At 42.9% G+C, this 18,150-nt stretch overlaps 1 protein-coding gene across 1 annotated transcript in view; it reads left to right on the top strand.

Annotated features, from left to right (window-relative positions):
- LOC126218956 (alpha-1B adrenergic receptor-like) overlaps window positions 1-18,150 on the top strand; it is a 147,751-nt gene that overhangs the window by 75,746 nt on the left and 53,855 nt on the right. Inside the window, exon 2 of the mRNA XM_049942131.1 lies at window positions 16,592-16,751. Within this exon, the coding sequence (XP_049798088.1) occupies window positions 16,592-16,751 (160 nt within the window). The remainder of the gene's footprint in view (window positions 1-16,591; window positions 16,752-18,150) is intronic.

Raw genomic sequence — 18,150 nt, 5'->3', positions numbered from 1 at the left:
AAAGAAATTAACAAGTACTTGAAAAGAAAACTATGATTGCAGTTCCTGTGAAGGTAAATGTCTTTTTGTGCTCCCTCATCTTTTTTTTTGAAAAAATTATTATTTACTCGATCTGTAGACAGAAAATATTTATATTAGTACATCTATAAAATTTTATTTTAACCAATGCTGCAGTGCAGCTAGAAACTAGATATCAAATGAAATAAGCAATTACGCAAACCAAAGCATAAAAATATCATTCAATAGTCATGTGACATTTCATAAGTTAGTAGACATTCTCTCAACTCTCGTAGAAAGACGCTTGTCATAATCAGGTGTGCAGATGTAAAAATATTTCTCGTCATTTCAATAGGCATTTCTGTAAATATCATAAATTAAGAGCTCCACAGTGTCAACATATGTTTTCAAGTTCGACCGTGTCGTTTTTGCGATGCTCTCTACAAAGGAACGTCAATAGCGAGGATAATGGCCTCCCTTTATTATTCTACCTGTGCCGCTGAAAAGGGCTCGCAATAATGGCTTTTTCTCCAGGCGTCTGACACACCTGGCCGCTCACAACGAATTACTTCACGGTCACTTACCTTTCTTAACGAAATATTTACGACAGCAGTTTTCGCTACAGCGACAGTCTCATATAAAAATTTCATAGGTCAAGAATTTGCGTTACAAATCTGTAGAAACAAAATCGTATGAATATAACAGTGTCCAAAAAATTTTCGCCGGCATTGTGATACATTCACGCATTTACACACATTTCATAACTCTTAAAGTACGATTCTCGGTTTACAACATCCTTTTTCACCAGTCAGAGTCCCTACCTTCTATTCATTATTCATATACATATAAACACGTAATGGCTCTGAGCACTATGGGACTCAACTGCTGAGGTCATTAGTCCCCTAGAACTTAGAACTAATTAAACCTAACTAACCTAAGGACATCACAAACATCCATGCCCGAGGCAGGATTCGAACCTGCGACCGTAGCGGTCTTGCGGTTCCAGACTGCAGCGCCTTTAACCGCACGGCCACTTCGGCCGGCTAAACACGTAATCACATTCCTTATATAGCATCATCTTATTGATCATAAACATACCGCAACAGCATAATACACATCGTCGTCGTAAAAATAACATCATAACACCTCAGTCAAATCTCAAAATCATCGTAGCTTCCTCCAATAATTTCAAAACCTAAAAAAATTCTCTGCTCATTTCAATAGTGTCATCAACCTCAAACGTACTTTAAAAATCATGATCCCATACCACATACATCATTCAAAGCTCTCATAGTACCACAATGGCTCCGAAAAAATATGAACAGTTCACAAAGTACTGACAAAATACAATTTCATAAGTGTGAAATTATTCAACTGTGTAATTACGTAAACATCTGTCTCTAATATAGTAAAAAAATGTTTGTTTCTCTCAGGTAAATAATCAGATAGCTGTGTAATTTGTGTGTTAGAGAAATATGGTACCGATGTGTAAAGTTGTATAAGCAAATACCACATTAGCTAGGGTTCCTTGTGCTTGCCAAACACATGGTACACAAAGTAAACGTGTACCCCCCTGAGGATTAATGTAATTATACCCTCAGGTGTTACAGATTATAGCAATGGAATGAAATGTATCACGGAAAACCCTTGTATCATTGCACTACAAATATCTTAAAAAAAATGTTTTAAGTGCGAAATTAATCACTCAAATACGTGTACCGTAGCGCTAAACTGTGCGTCATGTTGTAAGATAATTCTGTGGAAGTGTCGTAGTTATCGTCCTCCGAAAGCTAAGTTCTGCAGAAGTCAATATACTTACCTTATGATACACAAAAGTGAAATGCTTTGCATATAGATATCTTAGTTATTACGCTTATTGCCGTGATGAGGAAAGTACTGTGCTGTAACATATTGTTGTGCTACGGAAAAGGCAGTCTCATTGTAGCTATACCACAAAAGTTACTTCTAAAACCTAAGTTACTACTAAAACCTGTTTCACTTTTCAGAAGAATTCAGAAAACTGTGCAGATATAAAACAGATACACCGCAAAAGCAACATTGTAAATTGTCACTCATTAGTAGCGTCGTGATAAAATCGTGTAGCTGTCACATAAACTAACCACTGTGTCATCTGGTATCTCACAGAAAGTACTTTAAATCCAGAATGTATTTTCAAGTAAACCAAAATGTTGCATTAAAATCTCATTTTCAGTACTGGTAAATTTTCTAAGTATGTGAGCCTTATAGTCGTTACGTAATCGTGCAGCTAACAAGCAAGAATGTACAAATACAACACTGTGTCGTCTGTTCACTATAACAATACATTCGTAATTTCTGTTTAAAAATGTTCCCTAGGTTCTAGACTGGATGTTTAACTTCAAACATTGTTGCCTGTTAACAGTTTCTCAGAGTGACAAATTGTACTAGTAGCGTGGAGTGAAAAGTTTTATGGCAAAGACTAAGTTAAAAAGCAGATTATCTCTCAATAAACGGTTTTACATGTGAAATGTGGTGTAAACCTTTACTCTTCCTAGTACGCAGGGTTTCAACTTCAACTCAATTATCATGTGGCATACGTCGGATTCTGTAAGGTCCATTGTAAACTAGAAAGAATTTGTGACTCAAATGTTTCTTCTTATGTGACAATGAATGAGCTTTAATGAGAACTTTCTGACCAATATACAATTTCTTTGCATTTGCTTTACCGTGTAGTTTTCTCCTTTTGTCTGCTGCAGATTTTATATTTTTAAGAGCCAAATCAATTATGTCTTTGTGTTGAAGTTTACGTGTATTCGGGAAAGGTACAAGCTCTCTGATTCTGTTCGGTGGTTCTTCATTCTTCAGTACAAGAGTAGGTGGTAAAGCAGTGGAATCATGAGGCATTTCATTCAGCACGTTTTGAAATAAGTGTAAATATCTGTCCCAATGCTGATGCTTTCCGTGACAATAAAGTCTGCAAAGCTTATTGATTTCTTTCATAATCCGTTCGGAGGGGTTACAATGTGGTGAGTACAATGAAATAAAAACAGGTTTGATTTTATGGTTGCGAAGCATGCGTGACCAAACAGCAGATCTGAATTGCGGTCCGTTATCTGAAATGACTTTACTAACGTGTCCAACTTCACGTAAGAAATTTTTAACAAAGGCGTTGGATACAGACCGTCCAGTGGCTTTACGTAACGGTGTGAAAGAAACAAATTTTGAAGTAAGTTCAACAGCGACTAGAACGTACGAAAATCCATTAGATGTTCTGACAAGCGGTCCCAAGAGATCAACAGCAGCAAATTCTTTTAATTTAGAAGGAATGATAGGAAACAGCGGAGCACGATGGGAGATAGTAGATGGTTTCGCCTTTTGACAAAGTTTACAAATAGACAAGACTATTCGAATTCTCTTTTCCATATTGTTAAAATAACAAGTCGTTCGAAGAATATGATAACATTTTCGTGGGCCAAAATGTGCATAGCTGAAATGAATGTACCAAATGAGCTTATTAACAAAATCGTCTGGAATGCAAAGTACCCATAGCTTGTCATCAACAGTGCAGCGTTTGAACAGTATGTTGTTTCTAACCAGATAATAATGCCGAATCTGTGTGTGTGTCTTTTCATGCCATTTGCTTTTGATGTCTTTCCAAATCGGATCTTTATCTTGTTCATGAGCAATGTCCTTTAAAGATGTGGTGATGAAGTTTTCAAAGGCGACTTTCTGAATGTAAAGAATACTGAAATTTTTCTCGAGGTTACCTTCTGTGTTACTTTTCTCAAGCCCAGCTGGTGCGCGTGACAGTGCGTCCGCAACAATGTTCTCCTTGCCGGGAATGTAGACTATTGTGAAGCGGAATTCTTGCAGAAACAATGCCCAACGTTTTAACCTGTCATGATTTAATTTTGAAGACATAAGAAATTGTAATGCACGATGATCACTGTATACTTTTACGTGCTTACCAGAAAGAAAGAAACGGAATTTGTTAAATGCCCAAACGATAGCTAAAGCTTCTAATTCAGTAATGGAATAATTTTTTTCAGATTTTGTTAGCACTCGGCTAGCAAAAGCAATGGTTTTCTGAACAGTAGTGTCATTTTCTATGGCTTCTTGAAATAAATGGGCACCAAGTCCGACTTTAGAAGAATCCGTGCTAAGGCAGAAATCTTGTGACAGATCTGGATGAGCTAGAATTGGCGCGTTAAGTAGCGATTCTTTCAAAGAATTGAATTCCAACTGTGCTTGTTCGTCCCAGTTCCAAATAGTATTTTTTCCAGTGAGAGAACAAAGTTTTGGTGTAACAAGAATTTGCATGTTCAGAAAACGACGATAAAAATTTACGAGACCTAGAAAACTGCGGACTTGTCTTTTTGTGGATGGAACTGGAATGGCTCTGATTGCTTCTAACTTTTCAGGATCCGGCTGAATGCCTTCAGAAGAAATAATATGTCCCAAAAACCTCACCTTTGACCTACCGAATTCAGACTTTTCCAAGTTAACTGTAATTCCAGATTCTGCAAAAATACGTAACAAACTGTTGAGGATGCGATTATGTTGTTCCCATGAAGCTTCTGCTATTAGAATATCGTCCACATATAAGGTGATGTGACGTTTTAAGAACTCAGGTAATATGGAATTTAGCCCGCGAATGAATGCTGCTGAAGAAATGTTCAAACCAAAGGGAAGTTTCCGAAACTGATAACAAACGCCGAAGCAAAGGAAAGCTGTGTATTTTCTACATTCTGGATGAAGTTCGATCTGATAAAAGCTGGATCTGAGATCAATGGAAGACAACACGTTTACACCATTAAAATTTTGAAGAAGTTCTTCCAACGTTTGCGGCCTGTCTGTTTCAGGAATAATGATAGTATTGATTTGTCTCGAATCTAAGACAAGCCTGATCGATCCATTTTTCTTCTCAACAACATGTAATGGATTGTTGTATGAGCTTACTGCAGGCTCAATAATGCCCTCGTCAAGCATAGATTGTACTTCTGTTCTAACACGGTCCCTATAATGCGCCGGAATTACGTATGGTCTAACACAAAATTTAGTATGCTCACGAACACGAAATTGGTATTGAAATCTCTTGATTGTTCCTGTTTTATGAGTAAAAACTGTGGAATGTGCTTGTAAAATCTCAAAAAGGTCCTGCCTATCAATGTCATTACAATTCTCAATTGTTTGAATTTTATTCTGAATTAACTCATTAGTATCAAATGCGCCGTCGATATCACCCCTGTCAGTACTTGCAGAGTGATTGTTAGTGTCAAGTTCCGTCGAAAATTCCGAACTGTTGTCTAACAGGAGGTAAAGCCGATTAATTTCTTCGTCATGGTTTGAGAGACAATCTTCAAATTTCAAAGCTACTGACTTACCTTCTTTTTCTAAACTTATTTCAACATCGTGAAAGCTTAAGATTGCTTTGTATTCATTCAAAAAGTCTACTCCCAGTATAATTTCCGTCGACAATAATGGAACAATAAGAAAGTTCATAGAAACTGTGGCTTTGACAAAAGAATTCTAAGTTGGTTTGTTGGCGTACATCTACACTTTTTCCCAAGATTGCACCTTGTAATTTAATCTTACGTAACGGAAGTGTGGGGCAATCGTTCGATTTATTGCATTTGCTAAAGGCTGTTTCACTAATTACTGAAATGGGACTGCCAGAGTCAAGTACTGCCGTAAATTTTACGTCATTTACTGTAATGTGAATCACAGGATATGCAATGTTGTTATGTTTTACGTCGTGTTCTTGGAGTAAGATGTCCCTAATGTCTTCCATTTTTACGTAATTACTAGCTACGGCAGCTGCGTCGTTAGTGTCATAAGTACGTTTTGTGGCTGCCATCGGTGTGAGTCATTGCCTATTGTCTCTTTGTTGGCGCGCGTCGTTATTGGGATTTGGAGACCTAACTTCTACAAATTCACCATGACGAGAGGGCCCTGCCCTGTTTAAATCCCGCCAGTTCTGATGCAATTCAGGTCTGTCGTTACGATCACATCGTCTGTCGTCATGTTGGTAGTTCCTGTAGTTTCTTTCTTGTCGGTTAAGTGGTGGAGAATTTCTCCCTGAATGGTAACTGCGCGCTGGACCGTTGCGTCTAAAGTTATTCTGTCTCCCGTAATAATAATTATTTTGGTTCCCATATTGTCTGTTTCTCTGATTGTCTCTGTAATAGTCATTACCGCGGAGAGGTGATCTTTCCCTGTAATTATTACTACTCTGCCAACGGTTGTCATACGGGTGGTGTCTGTTTTGGTCACGATTTACGTTATAAGAATAGCCTTGTCGTGTATTATTTCTGTCATCGCGGAATTGTGACAGATGTGACCTGTAATTGTTGTGTTCCTGTTCTCGCGTTCCGCGATTGTCAGTGTCAATTTCCAGTTCTTGTAACAGTCCCTGAAAAGCTTCAATGTCGTCTTTGCAACGTCCTGCCAAAATAATATGTCGTAAATGTTCAGGCAGTTTGATTAAGCAAATTCGGATGAGTTCTGAGGGGCTGTATGGGTTTGAAAGATACTGATTCTTATGCAACATGTCTTCAAAATATTTCACAATACTGGAAAATTCAGATTGTTCGAAACGTTTCATCATTATGATGCTATGTTTTACTCGGTCTTGTGTGGCTTGAGACCAATATGCTGAGAGGAAGGCATGGTAAAATTCTCCTTCACTGTGGCAATCGTGAATGACCGATCGCATTCTTACAGCTGGTTCATTCTCTAAGTAGCCACACATAAATTCTAATCTGTGTTCTAATGACCAGTTGGGAGGAAAACAATGAGAGAATTGATGGAGCCACGCTTGTGGATGAATGTCGTTGGCAGAATTCTTAAACGTTTTGAATTTACGTGTAGTAATGAACAGCTTATAGTCAAAATCATCATGTCGGCGACTCGCATATCGGTCATTGTTAGGTCGTGTCGGCCGTTCCATCTCAAAATTCGGTGCACATTGCCAGTTTCTTTCATAACTTCCGAAATGCCCTGTGTTATTATTTTGCGTCTTTTCCGTATTTCTATGTCCCTCTTCCCGTGTTGGAGCGCGAGTGTCCTCTGAAATACGTAATTCTTGTATTACCTGTGTCAGCTGATCTTGTACTTCCCGGATTTCTACTTGGTGTTGCGTATTAATTTGATTCAGATTTTGTTTCAGTTTCCTAATTTGTTCGCTCTCTTCTGTGTCATTAAAGACTACCGGTTTTGTGTCATTCAGATTATCATCTACCTTCGTAGATAAATTATTTAGCTGATCCGAAAGTTCAACTACTTTCTCTGATAATGTACTAATTTCCTCCATGTGTCTTTCTACTGTGTCCTTTAAGTTTTCCTGGGTTTTTGCAAGTTGCGTAACCGAATCGGTAGATGCAACTGAGTCAATTTTAGCTTGCAAGGTCTCATGATTTTCATGAACAATAGTTTGCAGTTCTTTTATGGCTGCTTCGTGATTCTGTAATGCATTTTCATGCCGCGAAAAAATAGGTTGAAATGCTCACAAATTTGTGTTTTTACATCATTACAGACTTTTTGACATTTCGATTCAATGTTATGTAACTCGGTAGTTAAATCTTCACGTGTTTGTTCAAGCTTATTTTCCACTGAGTCTAACTTTTGAAGCTTTTGTTCCATTGCGTCTAACTGTTGCTGTGTTTGTCTCTGGTGTTGCTCCATTGTGTCTAACTTTGAAGATTTTCTTACATTGTGTCTAATTTTTGAAGCTTTTGCTGTGTTTGTCTCTGATTTTGTTCCATTTGTTGCATTAATTGCAATAATAATGTATTAGTGTCCGGAATCTGTTTCTCTATGCTTTTTGGCAGTGCATTTGCACCGGCAACATTCACATTTTGACAAGCAGAAAATGTGTCTTGACTCATTTAAGAAAACGGTGAGGACCCAAAACCTAAGTCTACAGTATTTGCGAGAACGTGTCGTGTCATTTCGGATTCCTGAGGCGAGCTATTGCCGACCGATCGATCGATAATGCTTCCCTGTTCACTACTTGTTTCATTGTCTACGCCATTATTTGACGCCCGCTCCATTTCCCTATGCACAGTTACCAAATTACTACTTTGAATGTCTGTTAATTCATTACACAGTGGTGCTGATAAGCTACGCTCGTCGTCACTATTATTTCTCAGTTTACTTTGTAGCCTAGTGTTACGTTTTTCACACGCCATTATTGTCACAATATTTCACACGATAACACAGAAAAGCACAATTTGAAAAGCAAAATAAGATAACACATTAACATAACACTGAAAATAATATCTAGTTAATTGCAGCTGCGAAATATTTGGTGCAAATCCACATGCGTGCCACACCTGTTTTACTGTACAACAATGAAAGACTGCAACTACAAAGGAAATTCTCTCTACAATTACGCGCTAGCAATAAACAAAATCTAAACTAATTACACAAACTACAAGAAAAAAATCAGAAGATTCCAGTGAGGTATCCTCGGCTAAGGGTCGACATATGAAACGTCCCCTTTGGAACAATTTTACAGGACTGTGCTTAAACTGACACACAATATTTTTAGCGCAACGCAATCTGACTTTCAAAAATCCCTACAAAAGAATGGCCCTGACTAACATTAAACTATACCTTTCAGAAATCACTAAATCACTTACCTCACAATAATCTTCGTTTCTCCCACTACTGCAATACAGCAAGCGCCACTACTGCCAGCTAAATAAAAGATTCAAACTATGGAAGGCACTAACTACTGATAGGGATAGTTAGCAAATGAAAGATATTAATAGAGAACAAACAATGTATTTACCTTGATATCATCATATATAAATATAGCAGTTCATGACAAATTTCAAAACTCCGCCATCTCTCCCCCCACATCCACCACTGCTGGCGGCTCACCTCCAACTGCGCAACGCTACGCGCTGTTCACAGCCAGCTGCCTAACACTACAATGGCGAGTATTACAACAATGCAAAGCAGCCACAGACTGCACACAGCACGGCCAGTGATTTTCATACAGAGGTGGCGTTACCAATAAAAAAACCTAAACAGCCTACTTACAATGATCCATTTGAAATTGCCCAATAAATGTATAGGGTGCCTACCAAATGTTTGTTTAGAAGGGTTCTTTTTAAAATGTTAAAATTTTTACACATGTGTTTGGCCGTTTTGGTTTGTCCATTTATGCTCAGGAAATCCCCTCACCATTTTCTTATATTTTTTCTCTAACCTAATGGAGCTTTACAATTTTAACATGGAGCATTATAATTTTAACATGCCTTCTAACGTTTTGTAATCTTCGTTTACTTCTTCAGTTTTTTTACAGTTATCCTCATTGACTGACGTATGGGCATTAATTAAATTGTATACCTTATTTGTGCATTTAAGAGAAATTGTCATTAGTCTATTATGAATGGGTTTTACCTCCGTTATTGAATTTAAAATATTTTTGGAGACTGCAAAAGCAACTCCCAGATGCGGTGTATTATTAGGTATTTTTTTATCCGTTTTACTTTTAAAAAGACGATAATTACCGAAATCCATGATGTTATTGTCTGTCGCTCGTGTTTCTTGAAGTGCCAGAATTTGAATCTTCTGTTCTTTTAATTATCTCCCAAATTATGAAGCTCACCAGGTTGCAACAGTGTTTGTATGTTAAGTGTTACAAAAAACGTATTTGTTTTGGTTTTAAGTTGGCCAGAAGACTCAGAAATTCTCTGTTGAATCATACTGCATACTTCGTCGCCGCTAATTTAGTGTCCATCACTACCGACGTAATATGGCACATTCATACAGACAAACCACCATCAAGATCAGTTTTCAACCGTATCATGCCCGGCCGCGTGCTTTTGAAGTGGAACGTTTTCTACGTGATGACGTTCAAATTGATCCTTAGTATATCATTGGTATCCATCTCTCTATCACGAGCAGTGTTGTCTACGTCAGGTTAGTAACGGACGAGGTGTGCAACAGAATCGTGCTTCCGCATGCGAACGATCTTAAATTCAAGCATTCTGATGACCATATTGGGGCAGTCTCTATCGGTCCCTCGGGGCTTGGGCTCCGTACGATACGAGTCTTCGAATTCCAGTTCGAAGTACCAACGGACGTAGTCACCGCGGCTTTCCAGCCTTACGGCAAAGTGGTCAGCCACATGACCTTTAAGATCAAAACTGAACTGACAAAACATGTACCATCCTATCTTGTCATAGACAGATGTAGGGCGATTATTACTTATGACGCACAGCCACACACTTGCTCCGGTTGTGGCCAAAAAGGACACGTGAGGTCGGATTGTCTCCGACGACGGTTTGCTCAAATCCCGGCAGGTGAACCTAAGGCTCCTTCTATGGTAACGACCTTTCCTCTCAATTATGCCGGGGTTACACGAGCAGCCACCTATACCGATACCGACCACATTCGTCCTATAGCCACCCCCGACAGCGAGGACACATGGATTCTGCAGTACCGGAACCAGCCACTACATCGGCGCACCCTCCTGAGGACTATCACCGACGGAGCTTGCAAGAAAGCACGGATGACAGGATCGAGTTGTACCGACAGCGGATTTTCTTCCAGACACCGAAACAGCTGAAGAGATCCTCCCACATTCGGATACTGAAACAGACGTCCGTAAACAGCGTTCCCCACGGAAACATAAGAGACGGCGGCGTGCTCCATCGGACGAGTGACGAGTGCTTACAGCGAACATCTGACAAGGACTGTGGACAATCCGACGACGGTACCGGCGGTGCAGAGGCCGCAGTAACATCCCATCTACCCAGATCGCCATGGTGACGGCTTCAGCCCCCCCCCCCCCCCCCCCGACCCCACAGAGTAGCAGGATCACATGCAGACAGCCGCTGCAGATTGCCAGCCAGTCACCAACAGCCACCAACAGTGGCAGAGATGAGACACCCTGACATCACGTGCACACACTCCTTACAAGGGTGTTGAGTGCCAACACGGGTGCTTTGGACAGACTTATCGTATTGCGACTTTAAACATCAACACTATACGGACGCGCGCTAAGTTATCCTTGATTCAGGATAGGTTGAATTCTGCTTCCATCGATATAGCCCTTCTAGAGGAGGTGTGCGTCGACGACTTTCCAGCATTTACGGTTATGACGCATGCGTCTCTCCAGATTCCCCCACAGGCAGCGGCGTCTGTGTACTTCTTCGGGAAGGGATAGTGGCGGACGATATCCTCTTTCTGCCTGGTGCAAGAGGAATGGCACTCATAGTTCTGGGTGTCCGCCTTATCAACATCTACGCACCTTCCGGGACGGAGAAACGTCGCGAACGTTCGCGATTCTTTGCGGAAGACGTCGCCCCGCTCTTCCAAGGCCACCACGACCATCTGATATTTAGAGGTGACTAAAATTGTGTACTGGCACCCAGAGACCAAATCGCATGACATGATCCGTGCCCGGAACTCGAGACACTAATCCGAGACCTGCAGATGGTGGACACTTGGGAACATCTTCACAGCCACCGACATGGATTTACACACTTCACGTGTCACTCTTCCAGTCGCATCGACCGGGTTTATGTCTCACACTTTCTTGCCTCTGGGACATAGGATGCGGAGCTATGGCCTACAGTTTTCTCGGACCATTCTGCCTCCATCTGTGCCATCACCCTACGGCGACAGCAAGTGTGGAGAAACCGCAGCCCATGGATATTAAACGCCGCTCATCTGTCTTACCCGGATTGCCGCCAAGTCGTTGAGGATACCTGGCATATCCTGCGACGATCCGCGACCACGCTTCTTGGCATAGACGTACACTCGATTTTTACCTCAGAGTACTGCGAGATTGCGATGCTATGGCGCCGTCTCCGTAACGACAAACGGCGGTCCACCGTGCTAAGGCTCAGATCATCGTTAATATGCGACGCCACCTACAGGGACGAGGGGGGGGGGGGGAGGGAAGGGTGATAATTCGTTCGAGAACGCAGGAGAGGATAGCGAGCGGAACGCCCGTCTATGTTCCACGTACTTCGTGAACGTAAACGACGCCAAAGACCGTCGCATACTTCATCGACACGGAGGACGATCGTCGCCTCACCACACGACAAGACATAAGCACAGCGTTCTACGATCATTATTCCAAACTCTTTTCAGCTCAGACTCCTGATCCGACAACACTGGAGGACGTCTCTCAGACGATCTACGGCAATGGAAGCGGCATTGATGGAAGAAATTATGGAAGAAGAAGTGATCGACGCCTTTAGAAGGGGAACTGTAAAGAAGTCTCCGGGTCCTGATGGCCTCCCCTTGGAATTTTACCGGACTTTTCAATATTTACTAGCCACCCGATGGACGGACATCTATCGCGAACTACTATCCCCAGAAGCGCCGCTCCCCGCGGCCCTTGTAGAAGAGATGATTATTCCTATTCACAAACCGTCCGGATGCAGGAATACCGCCCGCTGACGCTATTGAACTGCGACTTTAAGATATTTTCTCGACTGTTGGGCTCGCGGATACACCAGGCCTTACAACAAGTCATCTCACCCGATCAAACGTCATTAGGAGGCGACAATAATATTCAAACAGCACTCAGTGAATATCGTGACTTGATCTCACTTGCGAGGCCATGTCGTCTGGAGGGTGCACTGGCAGCAATCGATTTCAGTCAAGCTTTCGATCGCATGGACGTCAATTATTTGGAAGCCATTTGTCACTGTCGTCGTGCGACTACTCCGTGGCGCGAGATCCAAGGTGATCGTCAACGGCCGCCCTGCGCAGCCTCTCACCATTTCTCTATCGATACGCCAAGGCTGCTCTCGGTCCACTTTACTTTACGGTGTGACCATGGAACCACTCCTATGCGGCCAGCGGCAACGACTGACGGGTATGATGCTACGAGGCCACACTTTCCGATGTAAAGCATACGCTGACGACCTGGTGATTGTCATCCGCGACGGCAACGACACCTCCAGCGCAGTGCATTGGACAGCTACATATAGCATGGTCACTGGTACTCGTATGAACGTCGCAAAATCAGTGGCGATGAACATCAGAGTCGGACTGCCCGAGGACAGCGTCACCCCCTTACAGCTTGGAGATACTTTAAATGTCTCGGCTTTGATTTGACAGACAATATACGACGAACCTCTGCTCACAATTTTCGACGACTTTTCGGACTGGAATAGCCAACAACCGCCTACGAGCACTGGACGTCGTCCAACGGACCCAGTATGTCAGCACACATTTAGCGTCACGCATTCCGCACATCGCCTAGATATTACCTATACCCTTGATCTTAGCTCGCCGTGTGCTGGCGGCTTTGCTTTTCAAGATCACATATGAGACTCTCGTCCTTCCCTCGAATCGGGGACTGCTTGGGCTTCATCACGTTAGTCCTGACAGCCTGACGAGTTTGTTATTAGAAGAACTAGCGCCGATCTCCCTCTCGCCACCTGTGCCAATACACAACGTCCCCTCGTCACTCTTCTACATCGATGTCTTTTAACTCGAACTCATTTACATTCGACTTGCCTTACCAGCGACTCGACTGGCGATGGCACGGACGGTTTATCGTGTCCTGCAGCGTGGACGACCGGATAACATCGTGGAGAGGTAGCACCCGGACGTCAACTGGCGAGCAGTGTGGAAAACAATTCACCACGTAACGCTGGACACCGCCGTCACGGCGATGTGGTATATCACTGTCAACGGTAAGCAGGTGACCAGATCAAGGCTACATGCGATCCATATGATGGACTCACCCATGTGCAGGAGCTGTGGCGTTCAAGACAGCAATGAACACTGTCTTAGCTGTGTCGAGTCTACGGCAGTGTGGCACTTAGTGAAGCAAATGTGAGCGTATTTCCTTCGAGTGACGCCGAATCATATCGAACCCAAGACTATATTATTCCCGGATGAAACGTAATACCGACTCACGAAAACTAATGCCGTGACGTGGCTTCGTGGACATGCAGTTTCAAGACGGCGCTAAATACACTTTAGACTTTTGGAACTACTTGCATGAACGACATTGCAAGATCCTCTGTAACCCAAAGTATCGACAATATTTTTCCAATTATTTTTGGAGTGCGTTCCACCACGCTCTACGCATCTGGATCATCACGGGTAAGAGAAGCTAAAATTACAAGACGATGATAGAACAATACACGGTACAAAGTGGGATCTACCTTGTTCATTGCGAGAATTCGTACCTGGATCATAAAGCAGATGGAGAGGTTCGTCGTGACTCTTCGCACTGTGTACCAGTATTTGCCCCCTTTCCTCTTTTTGTCCTCAGTGCGAAAGGTTCTTCAAAGTTTTTGTTTCCCATCCTGTGTAAGACGTAGTGCCGGTTAATGGTGTTACGGACTCCAACCTTAGGTTTTATTTAATGGCTTTCTTAGCCTCACACTTTGCTCTCTTTCTTTTTGCCCCTTGCTCCAAATATAAGTATGCTTCCAGTTACGTGCGTCCCCAATTCGGAGCAACGAGTGTATTACAGCCTAAAAAAATTCAAAACAATAAAACCATTGCATCCTTTGTTCCCATAAATGGGAGGGAGGAGACATTGTGGCGAAGCCTCGGGTTCCCGGGTTGCGACACCTGCCTACCTTGCCTCCGCCATCCCACGACCTGATCCATTTTCCATAAAAAAATGAGACTGTTAAAAAGAAGGTGGTCATGGTATTAGACTGCCAAGGCAAACGAGCTGTGTTCTACCCTGCATCGGGGCATTTTTTTTATTTTTATTTTTTCCGCTGTGCGTTGTCTTCAAACTAGTGTCTGTATCGTGTATCTGCGTCTATATTGTGTACCTGTATCCGTTTGCTACAGCGATACAGTTGATTATGTACAATTACTCTGTTAGAAGCCGAAAGGAAGTGGCTTTCGAGTGCGAACCGCAAATGATTGAAGACAAGGCGACAAGTCATCCGAATCCTCCACCGGATAACACGTCCGGTGTGTCATACACGGCGCTAGTGACAGTACGTTTGGCATATGATAGGAATCTCTTACTGACACATCTAATTTGTACGTCTGGTAAAGTGAGTGAGACATGCCTCCTTGCCCGATTTAGGTGTTCGTATGAATGTGAATGTGATCACTCCAAAGGAAATTATGAAAACAAATTAACGCAACAGTTCCACGATCATGCAGTTTCTCTGTGCTCTGTCAAAACATATGTTTTTAACGTTTTTGAAGTTTGGTTCCATTTCGGAAGTTTTGACTCTTGAATTCCTTTTTTGTAACATAGTTCACACCCTTTTGTTTGTTATTTTGATTTCTGTGAGACGTTTATATGGTATATCGCCTGCTCTCACTATTCATCACTTTTACTTGCGACGGTAACGTATTCTTACCACATGGTTCAAGTTCTGTAACCAATGTATAGTACGAAAACCGCAAGACTACAGAAAGAGAACAAACACTTCAGTGACCGGACGGACAATTCACAGAAATTCGCACGAAGTAGTTTTGGGCATGGCTCGTCCGTTTGACAGTCCAACACCGTTGCCACATAACTACGACGCCGTGGCTGTTCTGCTTCCTAATACAGCCGTTTTTAAGCTTGGACTTTTCAGTCTTATTATTTTGCTGTATTTTTCATAGTTCAGTACATCTGTTCAGTATATCTGTATCCCGTTTTGACAGTTTATCATTGGGCTACCTTACCTCTAAATCTGACCGGGATTCTAAGGGCAGCTTCCCTTGTTAGGTCTGGCGGAGCGATGTCTGTAATACCGAGGTGTTTCTGCGAATTTCGGTATTCCAATTGTAATGTACTTTGACTCACTCGAATGTACTGTACATGTTGGTGCGTTTGCTCCTACACCATTATCGTTCACAGTACTACGGAGCTGAGTACACTACGAATTGTGCAGCGGTGCATGGGAACCATGTTCTGCGCTCCAAGGCTGTTCATGCCAGTTATGTGAAGTCATATTTATAATCTTTAGTTTTTGTCCACTGGGCTGCAAATGATTTTTCAGGGCCGGCCCTGATGGCCGAGCGGTTCCAGGCACGTCAGTCTGGAACCGCGCGACCGCTACTGTCGCAGGTTCGAATCCTGCCTGGGGCATGGATGTGTGTGATGTCCTTAGCTTAGTTAGGTTTAAGTAGTTCTAAGTTCTAGGGGACTGATGACTTCAGATGTTAAGTCCCATAGTGCTCAGAGCCATTTTGATTTTTCGGGTGTCAGTGAAAGGTGAAGAGTCAAGGCAAGGCATTTTGGATAATTGCAGTAGTGTATTTGTTTACTGCAAAATGAAACACTCAGCTCGCTGAAACTTTCTGGCAGATTACAACTGTATCTCGGACTGGGACTCGAATTGGGTACCATTCCTATTGCGAGCAAAGGGACTGAGATATCCAGGAACTATTCACAACCTTCCCTCACAGCTTTACTTCCTCCAGTAATTCTCAGCTACCTTCCCGACTTCGCCGAACTACATTTCCCAGTGAAAAGCAAAGGTTACGGTTGGAATACAGTTTCAATCTGCCAGAAACTTTCACATCAGCACGCAGACCGCTGAAAAGTAAACATGCATTCCGGGTTAGCTTTGCATCTGATAGATGGTTGCTGAGGTAGAATGCACACACACATACACCGTACGACGTATAATGAAAATGTCTGGTCTGCTGTGTTTGTTAGACGCGTCGTGCTCGTCGTGCGACCTGTCCGGCGCGCCGTTCACGTTCGCCTTCTGGTTGGGCTACTTCAACAGCTGCATCAACCCCTTCATCTACGCGTGCTCCTCGCGCGAGCTGCGGCGCGCCTTCCGCGCCACCCTCTGCTGCGCCTGCCGCGGGAGGCGGGCCGCCGCCGCCGCCGGTGGCGCCACTGGCGCTGGTGGCGCCTCCCGAAACCACGACGATAAGCTGCGGCGCTCCCCGTGACGTGACGTCACCGCCCTGCCAGCGCGTCGCGTCACCTCGCCACGTCAGAGGAACTATTCGTGGAAGGTTGCAGTCCGACTTTCGTCACTCTAAGTGCATCTGTCTAGGACTTTAATACCCCAATATATTTCTACTTGAAAGAAAAATCTAAATTCATGATTTGTAGCCACTAATGACGAGCTAAGTACATAACGTAAAATCTACTGTACCTCTCAGGTATAACTGGCTATGTCACATATTTGCAACAACAGGCACTTGCGAAACTGTACACTTGCAACACGCCATTAAGATATACAGGGTGTTACGAAAAGGTACGGCCGAACTTTCAGGAAACATTCCTCACACACAAATAAAGAAAAGATGTTATGTGGACATGTGTCCGGAAACGCTTAGTTTCCATGTTAGAGCTCATTTTAGTTTCTTCCACCTACGCTCAATGGAGCACGTTATCATGATTTCATACGGGATACTCTACCTGTGCTGTTAGAACATGTGCCTCTACAAGTACGATACAACATGTGGTTCATGCACGATGGAGCTCCTGCACATTTCAGTCGAAGTGTTCGTACGCTTCTCAACAACAGGTTCGGTGACCGATGGATTGGTAGAGGCGGACCAATTCCATGGCCTCCACGCTCTCCTGACCTCAACCCTCTTGACTTTCATTTATGGGGGCATTTGAAAGCTCTTGTCTACGCAACCCCGGTACCAAATGTAGAGACTCATCGTGCTCGTATTGTGGACGGCTGTGATACAATACGCCATTCTACAGGGCTGCATCAGCGCATCAGAGATTCCATGCGACGGAGGATGGATGCATGTATCCTCGATAACGGAGGACATTTTGAACATTTCCTGTAACAAAGTGTTCAAAAATGGTTCTAATGGCTCTGAGCACTATGGGACTTAACAGTTATGGTCATCAGTCCCCTAGAACTTAGAACTACTTAAACCTAACTAACCTAAGGACAGCACACAACACCCAGCCATCACGAGGCAGAGAAAATCCCTGAACCCGCCGGGAATCGAACCCGGGAACCCGGGCGTGGGAAGCGAGAACGCTACCGCACGACCACGAGATGCGGGCAATAAAGTGTTTGAAGTCACGCTGGTACGTTCTGTTGCTGTGTGTTTCCATTCCATGATTAATGTGATTTGAAGAGAAGTAATAAAATGAGCTCTAACATGGAAAGCAAGCGTTTCCGGACACATGTCCACATAACATATTTTCCTTCTTTGTGTGTGAGGAATGTTTCCTGAAAGATTGGCCGTACCTTTTTGTAACACCCTGTATGTGATATGATATATATGATA

This window comes from Schistocerca nitens, chromosome 1 (assembly GCF_023898315.1).
Source record: "Schistocerca nitens isolate TAMUIC-IGC-003100 chromosome 1, iqSchNite1.1, whole genome shotgun sequence".
NCBI classification, from domain to species: domain Eukaryota; kingdom Metazoa; phylum Arthropoda; class Insecta; order Orthoptera; family Acrididae; genus Schistocerca; species Schistocerca nitens.
This window is presented reverse-complemented; position numbering and strand designations above follow the sequence as displayed.